Source organism: Oreochromis aureus, linkage group 11 (assembly GCF_013358895.1).
Source record: "Oreochromis aureus strain Israel breed Guangdong linkage group 11, ZZ_aureus, whole genome shotgun sequence".
NCBI lineage: Eukaryota > Metazoa > Chordata > Actinopteri > Cichliformes > Cichlidae > Oreochromis > Oreochromis aureus.
The window spans coordinates 38,620,219-38,636,318 of NC_052952.1; the positions used below are offsets into that span (position 1 = coordinate 38,620,219).

Consider the following 16,100-nt stretch of genomic DNA (forward strand, 5'->3'; position numbering starts at 1 on the left):
TACACTGTGTTCGTGTTTTCCTCCGGAAAAATAAGTTCCGTTGGAGCAGCCTTTCAACGCTCTCTCTGTCTCCGCAAGCAAAGTTGACCCAGACAACAAAGTAAAGCTAGTTTTCGGCTACCAGCCCGACAGGGAACCGGACGTATTAGCCAGAGGTCCCTTTACTACGTTTTCGTACTACACGCACCTTCAGTAACAGTAATAAATCACAGCAATAGGACATTCATGTAGTTGTAAACAGCATGATAATATATTAAGTATTCCAAAGTATTCAGAATACGTTACTCTCATTGAGTAACGTAACGGAATACGTTACAGAATACATTTTGGGGCATGTATTCAGTATTCTGTAGTGGAATACATTTTAAAAGTAACCTTCCCAACACTGGTAGTGACAATGGAAGCTATTCTATTCTATTTATTTTGAAGTTTTAGGTCATGGTGAGCACGCTGAGAACAGAGAGCAGATCTTCTCTCTGCTGAATGCTCTGAGATGAGATTATGATGCAAATATGGTTAACTTCACTGCACTGCGTTGACCCGGTGTACATGAGCAAACAGGTTCTTAACGTGGCCCTGAAACTCTTTCGAATCTATGGCGTTATTTTTGTGCATCTATTCTGAGCGCATGGAAATCATTGTTGCAAGTACAAATGTTGCATTTTGAGGAGAAAATTACTTTGAAGGAAGAAAACTCAGTGTTTCAGTGTTTGCTAATATCCATAAACACACACACACAATAACAGCCGCTCTCGCTCAGATCTCTGCTCTGTGTGCTCAGACGTCTGCAGACCTGCTCTCTACATCTCTGCTGCCTGCACTCTTAACTCTCTGTACAACGTTATAAATGTGCCACAAAACCAACCAATCACAGACTTGGATGCAAAAATTCTGATTGGCTGTTTAGGTCTCCAATCAGCTCACTAGCTACTAGCTAAATCCAGCAGAGTGGTTTGGTTTAAACTAGATGAAAACCAACAATGGTCTTAAAAAACAATATATTTTAGAATAAAACAATTAAACATACTAACTGAAAATGGGTTTAGCTACACTCTGGACTGTGTTTCTGGATTGCAGTGGCTAGTGAGCTGAGATGTCTCCACAGCTGTGGAGAAACTCCAGTGTTCTGAATGTGGACTACAGACAGATCATGTGACATACTTGAGCACATCGTTGTTACTGCTGCTTTCTGCAGGTCACATGAACGAGACGCAGCCATGAAAAACATAATTCTTCCTCCTGCTGCTGCAGAGACGATCCAGAGGAGCTCCGTCACTCTCAAGAACATTTGAACCACAGCAGACTGAATTGTGAACCTCATTTCACTAAAGCTCAGACCCTTTACACTGACTCAGAGTTCAGCTGTGGGTCCAAACATATGTGCAGGTTATTAATCAACAGGTCCATGAAGGTACTACAACGCGGCCTGTCTTCCTAATTTCCTCGGTTTTGATGAAAAACGGTGGGCGTAAGAGAAGCGTGGCGCTCGTGTTTCCTCTTCGTAACTTGGCCTTTATTCATGAAGAATCTCTTCACAAACCAGTAAGATTAAATCTGTAAAAGAAAGATTCGCTGCTTTAATTCCTGCGATCGCCAAACACGTCTTCGTCCGTCTGTTTTACGTTCAGAAAACATCTGAAAACATGGACAAAGGTACACGTGTAACAGTAGTGATGTAGCCCAAATCTGATTGGTTACTGGGACACTCGCAGGGGATCTGACGATATCTGATGGATTATTTGTCTGTGCGCGTCAGTACATTGAAGAGGGTGTGGCCTTTTTTATGGACCAGGTGTTGCCTGTTTCTGTTTCAGCTCCCTGCTGCCCTAAGTGGAGCAGCTCTCATGAATGAAGCTCCTCGTTTGATCGTTTCCAGCGCAGATCATTAATCATCGGGTCAGCTGAGACCGCAGAGGTCACCTGGATCGTTGATGGACTTCCTGGGAGCGCCCTACCTGATCACTGAGTGTGGATGGAGAGGAGTGTTCCTATGGAAGCGTTTCTGAACGCAGAGTGAAAGACGAACAAAGACGAAGCAGATCTTTATCCACCAGAGACTTTTAATTTGAAGAGACAGCTGATGATTCAGAGCTTTACACCCTTTCAGTATAAAAGCCTTTAAATGAGTTAAACGTGAGAAAAAAAGCAGACGACAGAATAAATAATGTGACTGTCAGAGGGAGCAGAAACGCAACGTAAACAGGATGTGATGTCATCAAAGAAACAGGAATGGCTCTTTGGTCAACAATCAGCTAAAGGAACTAAAAACCGACAGGAGGAGGAAGATGATGATGACGAGGATTTTTTGGTAATCAGCTGATTTCTGACATCAGGCTTAAAGGGTCAGTTCACCTGTTGAGGGGGTGGAGCTAATAAACCGCAGGCCAGCGGGGGTGCTCGAGCAGAAACTCGATGACGCTTCGCGTGAGCTGACCCTTTAACGTGTCACGCTGGTTTCCACGGAAACGAACGACAGCAGAAACGAGACGCTGCGATCGGCTGATTGTCTGAAACCCGTGTGAACCGACCGATGACCTGCTGCGGTGTGTTTGTCGGCGGAGGTCCTAGAGTGCGTGCTCTCGCGGCGGCAGCGTGTGCAGCACCTGGTCGAGCAGCTGCAGCGCTCTGTGCAGGTGTACCTCCAGCCAGCAGGGGGTGTCCTTGATGCTCTGCCGTGGGTAGTCACACCCCCACCCTTTGACGAAGCTCAGCCGCACGATGCACAGCCTGCGGAGGTCGTCCACGCCCAGACCGGCCGCTGAGCGCACACCTGCGGCAGAAAGCACAGGTGAGACACACAGAAACAAAAACATGTGAAATTAAAACCAGGAGGCTTACACGGAGGGCCGAGGCCGCCCACCTTAAAAACGGAGCGAAATAAGATTAAACGCATGAAAAAGCAGGAAGTTGCACTGAGGCCCAAAATGTCCAACACGAATCTGACTCAATTCAGTCTGCAGGTAAGTCCTTTAAGTACTGTGTCTGGTTCATGTTTTATTTTATTGATTCATCGATACGCTTTTGTCACCCAGTTTATTTTTTGATTTCTCCTTTTCCCGTTTTATGAATTTGAACCTCTTTATTCCGGGAGAGACGCCCGTCAATCATAGTGAGGTCACCAGCTGACTGACCCACAGGCGTCTTCTCATTACCTTATAATTAATGGCTACATTTAATTTTTAATTATCGTTTTGCACTGACAGATATGAATCCATTTACTGAGGTATTGATTTATTTCTTATGGATGTTTGATTGTTGGTCCTCCGTGCTGGAGAATCAGGTAATCAGATTACATCTGTGTCTGAGCTCTGACTGTATTTGGACCTTTTTCTGTGAAACATTCGAGCTGCAGGTCTTAAAATCAGAGATCAGTGAGAACTCGTTGAAGGCCTCGCTTCACCTTCCACACACTTCCTGCTTCAGCCTTACCCTGCCCATCAGCTCACAGATATTAGGCCAATAACTCTCCGTCTTCTCAAACAAGATTTCATTCACGCTTTTAGTCCCTCACAGTCACAGTGTGTCCAGCAGGAGGCGCTTCACACACACACACACACACACACACACACAGCTGACAGTTTCATTTTTCGAAATTACTAATCTTTTGTTTAAATACTTTATGAAACGACAAAAATACTTAAATGTTGGTGCACACGGTCTTGGTCTTGTCACTGATTTAAGAGTTACCGTCTGCGCTCTGGTCCAAACAGTGAAAATTACACCTGTGCCTGTCTGTCATTGGCGGTGTGGGGCAGGTGATACTCACTGACAGCAGGCGCGATCCCTCCCACACTGTTCGGACCGGGAATTGCACCGACAACCGCGGCTGCCTGAGTCTCCACAGCTGCCCGAGCTGCTGCCGCCTGCTGCTGCATCTGCCGGTGACACTGCCGCAGGTCGAAAACCTGAACACAGACGGGTGAGACACGCAGACGGGTGAGACACCAGGGTGGCTGTAGCTCAGGTGGTTGTTCGATGCCAATCTGCATGCCAAATATCCTCGGGGAAGAACCTAACCCCACGTTTCTCTGTGATGGATCCATCGGGGTGTGAGTGTGCGTGAACGTGGTGGGAAAAAACGGCCACGTACTAAACACGCCATAATGAGCTGCTTTATGCCAAAGCGGGCAAAACTGCCAGCAAAGCCAAAACCACCTGATAGAAACAGGAGCTGATTCACAATTTTATGTCCAATCAAACATAAATCTATGTCCTATAAAACTGTCCACAAGCTGCTGAAGAAGTTACAACAAAGCTGTCCAGGTATCGAGAAACACGGCCCAAACAAACCTCTCAGAGAAACTTGGATCTCTTCACAAACCAGTAAGATTAAATCTGTAAAAGAAAGATGGACTTGCTGCTTTAATTCCTGCAATCGCCAAACACTTCTTCCTCCGTCTGTTTTACATTCAGAAAACATCTGAAAACGTAGACAAAGGTACACGTGTAACAGTAGGGATGTAGTACGAATATGATTGGTTACTGGTACACTCGCATGGGTTCTGACGATATCTGATGGACCTGAGTGAAAACGTCTGGACTCAGATGGTCATTCGCAGCGTCTACGGCTCCGCGCGCTCACCTTGATGTATGCTCCAGGGTAGATCTTATGAACGCCGTCGCCTGGTGCTCTGCCCGCCTCCCGGTCCAGATAGAAACTCTGGACAAACACAGAGTGGTCGCTAAGGCAACGCATCCAGATGTCACCCTCCCCCCGACACTCCAGCTGAACCCCCCGGCCGATGTGGAGCCTGCAGGGCAACAACACCGGCAAAATTAAATAATAACACCACAACAACTCTCACGGCGCCACCCGCTAAGCGACTGCTCACCTGGCGCGGTGGCTGGCAGCTGTACGGTGGACATTGCTCAGCTGTCCCAAACAGAATCGATCTCCTCCCGAAGGATCCACGTACCCGTCCACGGTCACCAGTGGACAGCTGGACTGGACCTTAAACATCTCACCAACCTGAACGTCCAGCTCGAAGTAGGAGATGGAGCACCAGAACTCTGGACCTGAGGACCAAGATACAGATCAGGACATGGTGGACCTGCTCCCCAAACATCCTGACACAGTGGAGACAGAGGTGCTTCTCAACCTTTTATTACTTGAGCTTTTACGTCTGTAAGTGAGGACATCTTTGTTTCAGGGAACTCAGACAGACAGGTGTGAGTATCAGGGAACATGTCTGTACTTTTACATTAACATTTTTTGGACCTGCTTCACTAAGAAGGGACGTTTTGTATTTTGGCGACGTCCCCACAATGTTTTTAACTTTATTAATAAAGTGAGCTCAGAGTGAGGGTGCGGGGTTTGTGGACAGGTGTGGTACCTGGGTGGTTGGACACTGGCTGTGGATACGGAGCGGTGCTGTGATGCTGTGACCCTGGAGGAACAAACACAGACCCAGTACTCAGCAATACTGCAGTGCTCGCAGTACTACAGTACTGAATAAAGCAGTAACATTTAACATGCTCTCTTACAGAAGTGAGTGTTGGGGGCGTGGTGTTGTTGATGAAGATGAGGATGATGATGGTGCAATGGCGGATGTGGCTGGTTGCTGCGCCCACTGTGCTGCGGTCCTGCAGAGGTGTAGGAGGCAGGGCTGTTACCTGCCCAATTGGCTGTGGAAACACACAGGAGACTGATTATACTACAGAAGTAGTACTGAGTACAGGTAGTACAGACAGTACTTGGGGTACAGTACCAGGTTTGTGGGGGCCGCTGTACTCTGGGCTCTGCTGATGTGGGGAGGCTGGGGTGGGGGGATGGGGGAGCTGGGGCGTGTGAGGGGGATTTGAGTGAGGCGGTGAAGCCTGCCCCCCGTGGTTAGGAGGCGGAGCGATCTGAAGGAGGCCGGGTCCGTCCAGACCGCCGCCGACCCCCCCGGCGGTCAGAGCTGCAGGCACCATGGAGCTGCTGCCTGCAGGAAACACGATGGCGTTACAACAGCGTCACGGCGTCTTGCACTCTGACTCTGACAGCAAGGAGCAGCACACTGACCTGGGGGAGACAAAGGCATGCTGGGATACATGCCGACAGGCCGCGGGTGGCCATAGGGGTCGGCATGGGGGGGCAGGTCGATCTGCAGACACTCCTGCATGAACTCCTCCTTTATGAGAGACTGAGGACCTGTCGAAGCACAAACACACCATGGTCATCACCATTGTCATATCCTGCAGCAGCTGCTACAGACAAACATGCTTCAGTCAGCCACGAGACATTACAAACATTTAGACTGTACCCCAGGTTTGACGTTTGTACCCCCGAGTCACTCAACTGTAGCAATCTGAGTCCAGACCTGACCTGTCCCAGAGTTTCTCCCTGTCAGTACACTGTTTTCCTCAGCCATCAGTGTGGGTGAGACGGTCCACTTTTACTTATTCCAGAGGCTTCTTTAAGTTTGATACGAACTGATGAGTCACAGAAGCTTACTTCTGACTGATGAAAGTCATACTCTGGTAGGTTGTTAAAGATATACTTGAGCTTTCTGTTGGTGAGCGCTGCTGTTTTTGTGGCTGCTGGCTGACTGGTATCTCTGTTAGTTGGGGTCAGCTTCAGTTAGCTGCATTTAGCTGCTGTTAGCCTCTCCTCTGCTAGTTACTAATAGCCTCTTTTAACTTCTGTTAGCCCCTGTTGATGACTGTTATCTTCTCTTAATGACTGTTAGCCCCTGTTGATGACTGTTAGCTCCTGTTAATGACTGTTAGCCCCTGTTGATGACTGTTATCTTCTCTTAATGACTGATAGCTCCTGTTGATGACTGTTATCTTCTCTTAATGACTGATAGCTCCTGTTAATGACTGTTAGCCCCTGTTGATGACTGTTATCTTCTCTTAATGACCGTTAGCCCCTGTTGATGACTGTTAGCTCCTGTTAATGACTGTTAGCCCCTGTTGATGACTGTTATCTTCTCTTAATGACTGATAGCTCCTGTTGATGACTGTTAGCCCATGTTGATGACTGTTAGCTCCTGTTAACGACTGTTAGCTCCTGTTAATGACTGTTAGCCCCTGTTGATGACTGTTATCTTCTCTTAATGACTGATAGCTCCTGTTAATGACTGATAGCTAGTAATACTTTCGTTAAAGTGGCTATAAAGTCGCAGGACTCGGACGCTTGGTGAATAAACTCTCATACAGTCTGAGAATGTAGTCAAACTGTTTATCAGAGAGAAAGTGTTATTTTTAGGACACTGGAGCCTGACATTAGTTTGCCATGATGTTAGCTTACAACCAGCCGTTGTTGTTTAGCTATCCGGAGACGGGAGGTCTAAACTGCTGAAAATAATTATCTGTGACAATATTGGGAATAAACAAGCATGTTTATGCATATTTTCAAGTGTTAGAGCCCTGACTTCAGTTCAGGAGATGAAGAAGGAGGTGAGGAGGAAGAAGATCAGCGTCTATTAAGATGGTAGTGGCATTGTCTCTTTCTGTATCTTTGGTGAAGAGCCCCTGTTCACTGAAGAGAAAACACCTGTATGATCCTTCATATTTTGAGTCTGAAGACAGGAGAAGTCCTATGACTTCTTCCCTCGTCCGCCTTGGGCAGCAGTCTGTAGCCACGTTTTTAAAACGCTGTTAGTCGGACGGATGCTCCTGTGTTGTTTTAATACTTTAATTATACATTTATAAGAATACTTCAGGTGGTTGGAAGACGTAATTACCTACTAATGTACATGTATTTCTGAGTACAGTATCCTTTTCACCTGTTTGCATTATTAGGGGTGTGGCCTCTTTGACTGACAGGTGGATGGTGACACAGGCAGCTGTAGCTGCTAGCTGTCTGTTAGCTTCACCTGGGCCCTTTCTCATTTCTCAAGTACGCGAGTCCATACTCGCGTTCTCGGCGAGTCTGGACTTGCTGAGAACTTGAGCACGGACTGAAGGGGTTGAAAACGATGTGCTGGGAGTTCGCTGTTCTCCCCGGCTCTATACATGATATCTTGATAAATCAAGCAGATATATTTAAAAGTTTTTAGCTGCGCTCGTCCGCCATTGCCGCGTTTGAGTTTTGGACGAAATGCATTCTGGGATATTTAGCTGTACCAAGTCCACACAAGTCACCACCGTTGCATGCTCGATAAAACAGGCGGAGCAAGAACACATCCGGGAATTTTTCGCGTTCTCGGCTTGATGCGTACTGAATTGGAACAGTACTTGGTCTTCAACTTATGACGTATCACGAGTACATGAGAACGCAAGTATGCATATTGAGACAGGACCCTGATCTGGACCTCTGAACCGTGTTTGTGCTGTTGGGGCCTCTTGGAGCATTTTAATGTCATCATCTGACCAATAACATGGCTGCTGTGAAGTTACCGTAGTAACAGACCAAGAAGAAGGCGGACTGACTTTGGTGAGAGAAAATGGAGGGTTTTGATTGGATGTTAGTTAATTAACTGGCATCTATGTGTTTGTGTGTTTGTGCGTGTGTGTTGTCGCTCCTGTTGGGCTCTGAAGGTTTTGGAGCGTCTCTGTTATCTGCCCTCGTGTCTGAGCAGAAGTCAGACTAAACACCGCGGTGACTGTTTCTATTTCCGAAGAGACACTGGAACCCACACACACACACACACACACACACACACACACACACAGGAACACACACACACACAGAAACACAGAAACACACACACACACACACAGGAACACACACACACACACACACACACACACACACACACACACACAGGAACACACACACACACACACACAGAAACACAGAAACACACACACACACACAGGAACACACACACACAGAAACACACACACACAGGAACACACACACACACACAGGAACACACACACACACACATTGTGTTTAAAGCTCTGACCGAGTTTCCATCAAAGCAGCAGGAAAGAAACCTAAAACCAAACGCAGCTCCAGCCCAATGACTCACGGACCAATCAGACCAATCACAGAGGGCAGCAGGTGTGCAGGGTTACCTGTGGCAGGGGACGCCACCCTCTCGTAGTGGTAGGGGTTCACACACACGCTGTCGTACTTCAGGTCGAAGGCAAACTGACAGAACTTGACGTGCTTCAGCTCGTTCTTGTGGAGGTCTGGCCACCGCCACAGGCGTGCGTAGATCACATGAGGGAAGCCTTTTCTACCCGCTACCTGCACAGGTGAGACAGACAGTCAGCGAGGAAACATGTACGCTTAAATAAACTCTGTGACAGCAGCCTGAGTCATGCTGAGCACAAACACTGTGCGTGTGTGTGTGTACGTGTGTGTGTCAGGTGATTATGCCAAACCACAAGCATGACATCACGTCTGACCTCAGCCTCAGAACGCTACAAAAAGTTCAGGTCAGATGTCAGTGAGATCCCAACACAGAGCCAACCATAGCTCCAGCCAGCAGTGGGCGCTTCTCTGTATTCTCTCTCCAGCTGAGTGTGGGCACACCTGAATGCCTGACTTCAGACAAACATTAGCTGCAGTTCACCTAGGGGGCGCTGTGAGATCAGAGAGAGCGGAGCTAAGCAGAGACTTCCAAAAACATCGGATTTTAGCATCCATGAATCCAGCCTGGATAACAGCACTCTTCCTCCGTCAGTTCTTCTCAGTGAAGCTAATTTTGACCATAAAAACTAGCATGCTGCTAACGCGTGCTGATTGGTCAGTTAAGGTTTTAGGATAGGTGCCTGTTTCCACAGTTAAAGCCCAGCAGGAGCTTCAGGTGTGCAGGGAGGTGCAGCGGGGTGAAGGTGATGCTGTCAGAAGGCTGCTCGCTTCACGCCCCAAACCAAAATGGAGGACGCTGTAAAGCGTCTCGCAGTGCTGTGACGTCTCTAACAGAAAGGATTTTACTACAAGAGAAAACCTGTGAAACATCTAAAGGTGGAACCATTTCTGCTGAACTCGACAGCGCCCCCTATGGAACAGGAAGTCCACAGAGCCCCTTCCACCTGGACGAGCTCAACAGCGCCCCCTATGGAACAGGAAGTCCACGGAGCCCCTTCCACCTGGACGAGCTCAACAGCGCCCCCTATGGGGCGCTGTCCCAAGAGGCCGTCCACAGAGAGGCCGTCCCGAGTATTTAGAAGTTCTACGATAAATCGTTTGATGATAAATGTTGCTGTGTGTTAACCAGGTCCCTTAATTGTGGGAAAACCCTAATGAGGATGTTTTTTCTCACCGATGCGTTAACTAAACAAACTTTAAACTCAGATCAGAAAATCCCCACAGGGTGAAAACTTCTCAAAGCCACAGGTTTCTGAATGTGCTGCTTTAAATCTGATGGACGAGGTCTGTTCTGTGTGCACAGGTGAAGGGCAGGGATAACACTCTGCAGACAAAACAATCTCACACACACACACACACGCTGCAAAAAATGTCCTCATAAACCCGCTCAAAGACCCAGGTCCCCACACTGACTGTAAACTGAAACAGCACTTTCTTTTAAACCACCTTTTATCCCCATTTTGAACGACCGGCTGCTCGTTCAGACTCTCCTCATGTCTTTACTCTGTTTCTTAAACTTTACATGTTAAGTTCAAACTAATACTTGTGTTTGTTCCTGTTTTCTGGGGTGTTTTCCAAAGGTGTCGCCGTGTTCACGTCTCTGAGCTATGAAATGCAGGCATGCCGCAAAAACAACATCCAAACCCCAAAACAAGCAAACAGCAACACAGAAAGATTTTAGCAAAACTTTCCAAAGATACCAAATATTCCAGGGTTTGTTTGTTTGATCTGGAGAACTTTCACAGGATGACACATTCAGAAGGAACGTCTCCGGTTTGTTCCTGGCGAAAAGCAAAAACATAAACTGCTCATCAGAGAAGAAACATACGTCGGACTTTCCTTCAAATACGAACACGTTAAAGACCGAGTTGGACATCATTTAGAAACATAACTGATGCGGTGAAGGAGAATCAGTGGTTTACACGGAGGCCCAGGTAGAACTCCTCGTTAGACTTGAGAAATATCACGAAACAAAAAACACAAGAAAATGATAAAAGGACGTCTTATTCTTATTCATGCAAATCTACGACTGAAAGGGAGAAATTCAAGAAAAAAAATGAGATAAAAAGTCAAATATCTGAGAAAAAAACTGTGATATAAATACATTCAGAATCAAAACAGTTGATTTCAAAATCCAAAACTAAATGAGTCAAATAGCAAAACTATAAGATGACGAAAATGTCGACTTACTGAACTAAAACTATGAGACAAGAAATAAAAGTTTCATATTTAAGACAACAGTGAGAGAACTAAACACTGAAAGGTCTGTGAAACGTTTACACTCTGACACATGAAGCTGAGACTTTAACCTCTAAAAGGTAAAAATACCTGTTAGAGCAAAACTATGAGACGAGGAGAAAAGAACTGAAAGAGCTGACAGAAACCAAACAGAAACAGAAATATTTGATTTAAAAGCCAAGATAAAGCTCTGCTTTTGGCCACAGTCTGAACTTCTTGATGTTTTCATGGGTCTAAACCTCCAAAATAAAAGCAAGACAAAATCATCTCCTCCTCTCTGGGTCCATGTCTGCAGCAGCACGTCATTTCTTATAGTGTGGAAACTCTGCGGTATGAAATCCATCAGAGTCCCAGACGAATCCACATTCCCGTCCTCTGCACGCGTACACACACACACACACACACACACACACACACACACACACACACACACACACACACGACCCTGAACCCAAACCTGAGCCCTGAAACCGGCTCTGAACCCTCAAACAGCCTCTGACGCGAGGGCCACAAACGGGTCCTGACTCTAACAAGGTTCTCACAAAGATAGCTGTACACACACGCTCACACACACACACACACACACACACACACACATGCTCACACACACACACACACACACACACTCACGCTCACACACACGGCAGACTGTCTGGCTTAAGTTAACCCGGCCCCTTTCCTGTGTTTCAGACAAAACAAGCCAGCCTGCTCTTCCTCCTCCTCCTCCTGCTGCTGCTGTTTGGATGAGAGACCTGCGACGTTCTGCAGGATCCTGTAGTCACACTGACGCTGTAACCGCTTCAGTTTTATTGGTTATCCGTTTGAAGTTTGATCTCTAGGGTCTTCCTCGCACACATGCGGACCCTGACACTGACATGGTGTCAGCTCAGGCCCACCACCCTCGCACAGGCGCACGCTGCAGAGCTCGCTCATCAGGCGAAGCCTGCGGCGAACGGAGGCTGAGGTTTAACAAAGCAACACTCTGTGACAGGAGCCTGCTACAGGTGTGTGGCTCACCTGTGTGCCCCGCCCAGCCCTGCATCCTTAAAGCACATTCCCACGAACACTTCACAGAAACATTTTAACAGCATCATACAGAGGATGACGGAGCGGGGATGGAGACGATGTCCTCAGGTGAACCACGTCTCCTTTTACGTCTCCTGAGGTTCGTGGGGTGGGGACGTTTTGGTTTAAAGGGTCTGTGAGTGTTTCAGAAGTTCCTGAGTCTCATGTTTCATTGGGACTGTGGGTGAAGGGGGTGCGCTGTGGGCTGGGTCAGCTGGTCCTGGTGTGAACCTGGCTCAGCAGAATCAGGTGTGCTCTGTCCTCTGGTCTCATAATTACTGAGAGACTGTGGGACACACCCAGCCTGCTGCTCACAGCTCCATCATCATTATCATCATTATTATGATTATTATATCAGCGGTGAGGAGCTCCTGGAGCCCCGACAGAGGACACAGGAAGGACAGGATCAGGTGCAGACCAAGTGAGGGGTGGAGCCTGAAGACTTTTAGATTTTTTCTTTGAAATCCTGTTATCTTTCTAACACTTTCAGAATAAAATCAGGTGACTACTTCGTCCCTGAGCCTCGATCCTTCCTGCGGTCCCTCTGTCGGGTTTTTACCGCCGTACCTGCAGCCGGCCGTCCAGCGTCCTCTGGATGGTGACGCACTTGCTGGGGTGGACGCCGTTGGTGGTGACGGCGGTGATGAGGGAGTCTAGTTCGTCCTTCTTCTCCTTCAGCTTCTTCACCAGACTCTCGATGGCGCGCTTGGCAAAGCCCTCGTTCTCGCCGCCCTGCCGGTGGCACATCAGACTGTGGACGATGCTGAGACAGGCGTCTGCGCTGCTGGGGGCGGGGCCGAGCACCGACATGGTCACCTGATAAAGTAAAACAGAATCTGTTCAGACGGCTCAACAATCAGATCGATAAAAAGACTTCCCCAGACAGATCTATGCAGGTGGGTGGGGCTTGTGTGCCCTCTCAGTGACATCACACAGATCCGTGATAAATGCTGGGGTTCATGTTTCACGTGAACCCACCGCCCACAGGAACAGGAAATACATGACAGGAAGGGAAAGAAGGAAGCCCACTCGATCACCAAAATCAAACTCGGCTGATGTTTCTGTCCAATCACAGAACAGCAGATGCTGTGCATCTTTTATATACAGTCTGTGTTTCAGACACAGACAGGTGGGGCGCCCAGGTGTGCCCGTGGGCCGGGAACAGATCCTACAGCTGATCCATAGGTGACCCCATACAGTCCCTGAGCACAGGTACAGAGCAGGGGCTGATACTGATCGTATTTGTCAGTGATCAGAAATACTCCCCCCCTCCCACTACGTCACTTCCCTCTGAGACAGACCCAGAGGTGAGAAGGAGACAGGACCACCACACATGCACATCCTCGTCTCACTACTGATTCCTTTCATTTTTTTCATTAAACTGTAAGCAACATGACGTCGTGACCGTGGCTCTATGACGTCATCAGACGCTGACGACGCCTGACGCTCACTGGCTGACCTGACTGCTGCATCAACAGTTGTTCACAGAAGAATTACAAAAGCTCCGGAGCTCTCAGCGGGCTCCTGCGGCGCACTCACCGGGGCTCGGCGCTCTCCGCTCGGCTGTGATCCGCTGCCGGGTCCGTGAGGCGGGAGGTCCGTCCGTCGGCGCGTCCGCGTGCGACTCCGTCTGGATCCAGACTGTCTGCACGCTCACCGGGGGGAGGAGGAGGAGGAGGGGGCTGTGTCATGCTCCCCCGACGGCCAGACATAACAGGAAGTCTGGCGACCTCTGGGGCCTTCCAAACTAAGAGCACAGAGACAAAACGTTGAGCGCTGTTACGATGTGGAGCGTTTACCTGCGGTTTACCTGTTTGTGCTTCCTGCCTGCAGACCTGCCTCCGGTTATCAATGTTACTGTGATGTTGCCTGTCTGCGTTGTCTGAGTTCACTGCACAGTCAGTTTAAGTTTTATACACTGATAACTACAGTTTGCCTTAAAGTTCATTTATTTTTCTGCGTGGTTTGAGTTTTGTTCTTTTTAATATTTATGTTATTGAAGAGCGGCTATTCGGCTATTCACCTGTAATAAGATAAGATAAGATAAGATCACCTTTATCAGTCCCACACGTGGGAAATGTGTTTTGTTACAGCAGAAAGTGGACAACGCAAAGTTAGAGTAGCAAAAATTAAGAAAAAACACTGGAAAGGGATAAGATAATAAGAATAAGATACTGTACACAACAGAACAGAATAAAATACAATGTTGTCAGAAAAAGAACTGGACTTAGTCTTGTTGCACATGTGTGGATGTGTGTGCTTTCTCTGTCTAGTTTAAGTTATTTGTCCCTTTCTAAAGTTTTGCTTTCTTTGAGTTGACCTAGTTTTACTTCATTATGAACCTAAATTCACTGTTAAATTCACTCTCATGTCACAAAGAAAAGCATCACATCCCGTTAGGGCAAGTTTAGTCATTAAGGCTTAAAATCGATTAATGGAAATATATTAACACTTTTTACAGATGTTTCCTGGGTTAAAGAAATGTTTTAATACTCAACTTTAATACTCAACTCAACTAAAACACTGGTGATGTGTGTGTGAATGGGTGGATGACTGGATATGTAAAGCGCTTTGGGGTCCTTAGGGACTAGTAAAGCGCTATACAAATACAGGCCATTTACCATTTACCAAACAGCAGCTTCAAAAACTCTCCTTTCACGCATTTTCCCGCATTTCCGCACTAGTTACTGCAGCTTTTATTTTGTAGGCGGGAACCGGAAACGGGCTTTACCTTGTGAGAAAGTTTGTGCGCGTGACTTCAGCCGATCACAGCCCTCCTCTGTGTGTGCGCGCGCGCGCGCACACGCCCCTGTGTTTGGCGCCATCTGGTGGCGAAAGCCGAGGAAACACATTTCTCCTGTTTGACACAGAAACATTGAAGCTGCAAAATAAAAACAGCTGACCTTTATGATGAAAGAAAAGGTGACAGAGTGACGTTTGTCTGCACCCAGGCTCCGTACTATGGGCAGAAATCTGTGCCATCAGAAACTGAATTTGAATAAGTTAAATTTGAATTTGAATTACTCGGATTGAATCTGAATTGTAACTTGAATGAAAGCTTTTGAAAACTGAATTTGAATTAGTCTAATTTGAAATTGAATTTATGGTTTGAAAATGAATTGATTTGCTTTGAAACTGCATTTTATCCTTTAAAAATTCAGCTCTCGAATAATTTCACATTCACTTCTCACCATTCAGTTTCAGTTCTACAATTCAATTTCAGTTCCAAAATTCAGTTTTTTGGGACTTAATCCGGTTCCGGTTCAAGCGCAGATTACTAGAACTACAGACTGATAGCGTTACTGACGGGAATCTACAGCGTCTTGAGCTGAATTAAGACTTCAGAAGTCATTCGTCATGTCGAATGACCAGCGGATAAACTCTCAGGTTGGTAATAAATGTATTACATGTATAAGAACAAGCGTCATGTTAACAAATGATAGCCGTACAGTAACTTTTATGCTTATTGTAGCTGCTAGCTAAAAACGCTAATTTAGCCTAGTTTGCCCTGAATTCAGCTTTGACAAACAAATATGATCGACTGTTTCTAGTAGAATTCCAAAGTTGTCATCTTGTACCCTCTCAGAGCCCTGTATGCTTGCAGAGACCCCTACTGTAGGGAAACATGCAAAACGGTGTCCAAACCTTTGTATTTGAGCTTTATTTATGTCTTACACAGCATCCCAACTCTTTAGCGAACTTAATAACTTCAGCTAAAGTGAATAGTTAATCTTATTCATTAGTGCAGCATTACTGGATCACCTCTGTTTGAAGTGATATGATATGTGACTATCACTGTGTTTAACTACCATAATAATTCTTAGGG

The 16,100-nt window shown here is 46.9% G+C and overlaps 1 protein-coding gene across 2 annotated transcripts; it reads right to left on the reverse strand.

Annotated features, from left to right (window-relative positions):
• Nucleotides 1–330: 330 nt before the first annotated feature.
• Nucleotides 331–14,075, reverse strand: LOC116327276 (mothers against decapentaplegic homolog 4-like). 2 transcript variants are annotated; one of them, XM_031748818.2, is made up of 11 exons: nucleotides 13,814–14,071; nucleotides 12,842–13,090; nucleotides 8,950–9,124; nucleotides 6,005–6,133; nucleotides 5,709–5,924; nucleotides 5,485–5,625; nucleotides 5,334–5,387; nucleotides 4,833–5,016; nucleotides 4,583–4,751; nucleotides 3,767–3,905; nucleotides 331–2,770 (listed from the first exon to the last, which is right to left on the reverse strand). In XM_031748818.2, exons 2-11 carry the CDS (start codon nucleotides 13,082–13,084, stop codon nucleotides 2,565–2,567), a joined length of 1,656 nt encoding a protein of 551 aa, XP_031604678.1. In that variant the 5' UTR covers nucleotides 13,085–13,090; nucleotides 13,814–14,071; the 3' UTR covers nucleotides 331–2,564. The 2 variants fall into 2 exon arrangements, with proteins under 2 accessions (XP_031604678.1, XP_039476000.1); XM_039620066.1 differs by having other exon boundaries at nucleotides 2,567–2,770; nucleotides 4,583–4,660; nucleotides 13,814–14,075.
• Nucleotides 14,076–16,100: the final 2,025 nt, after the last annotated feature.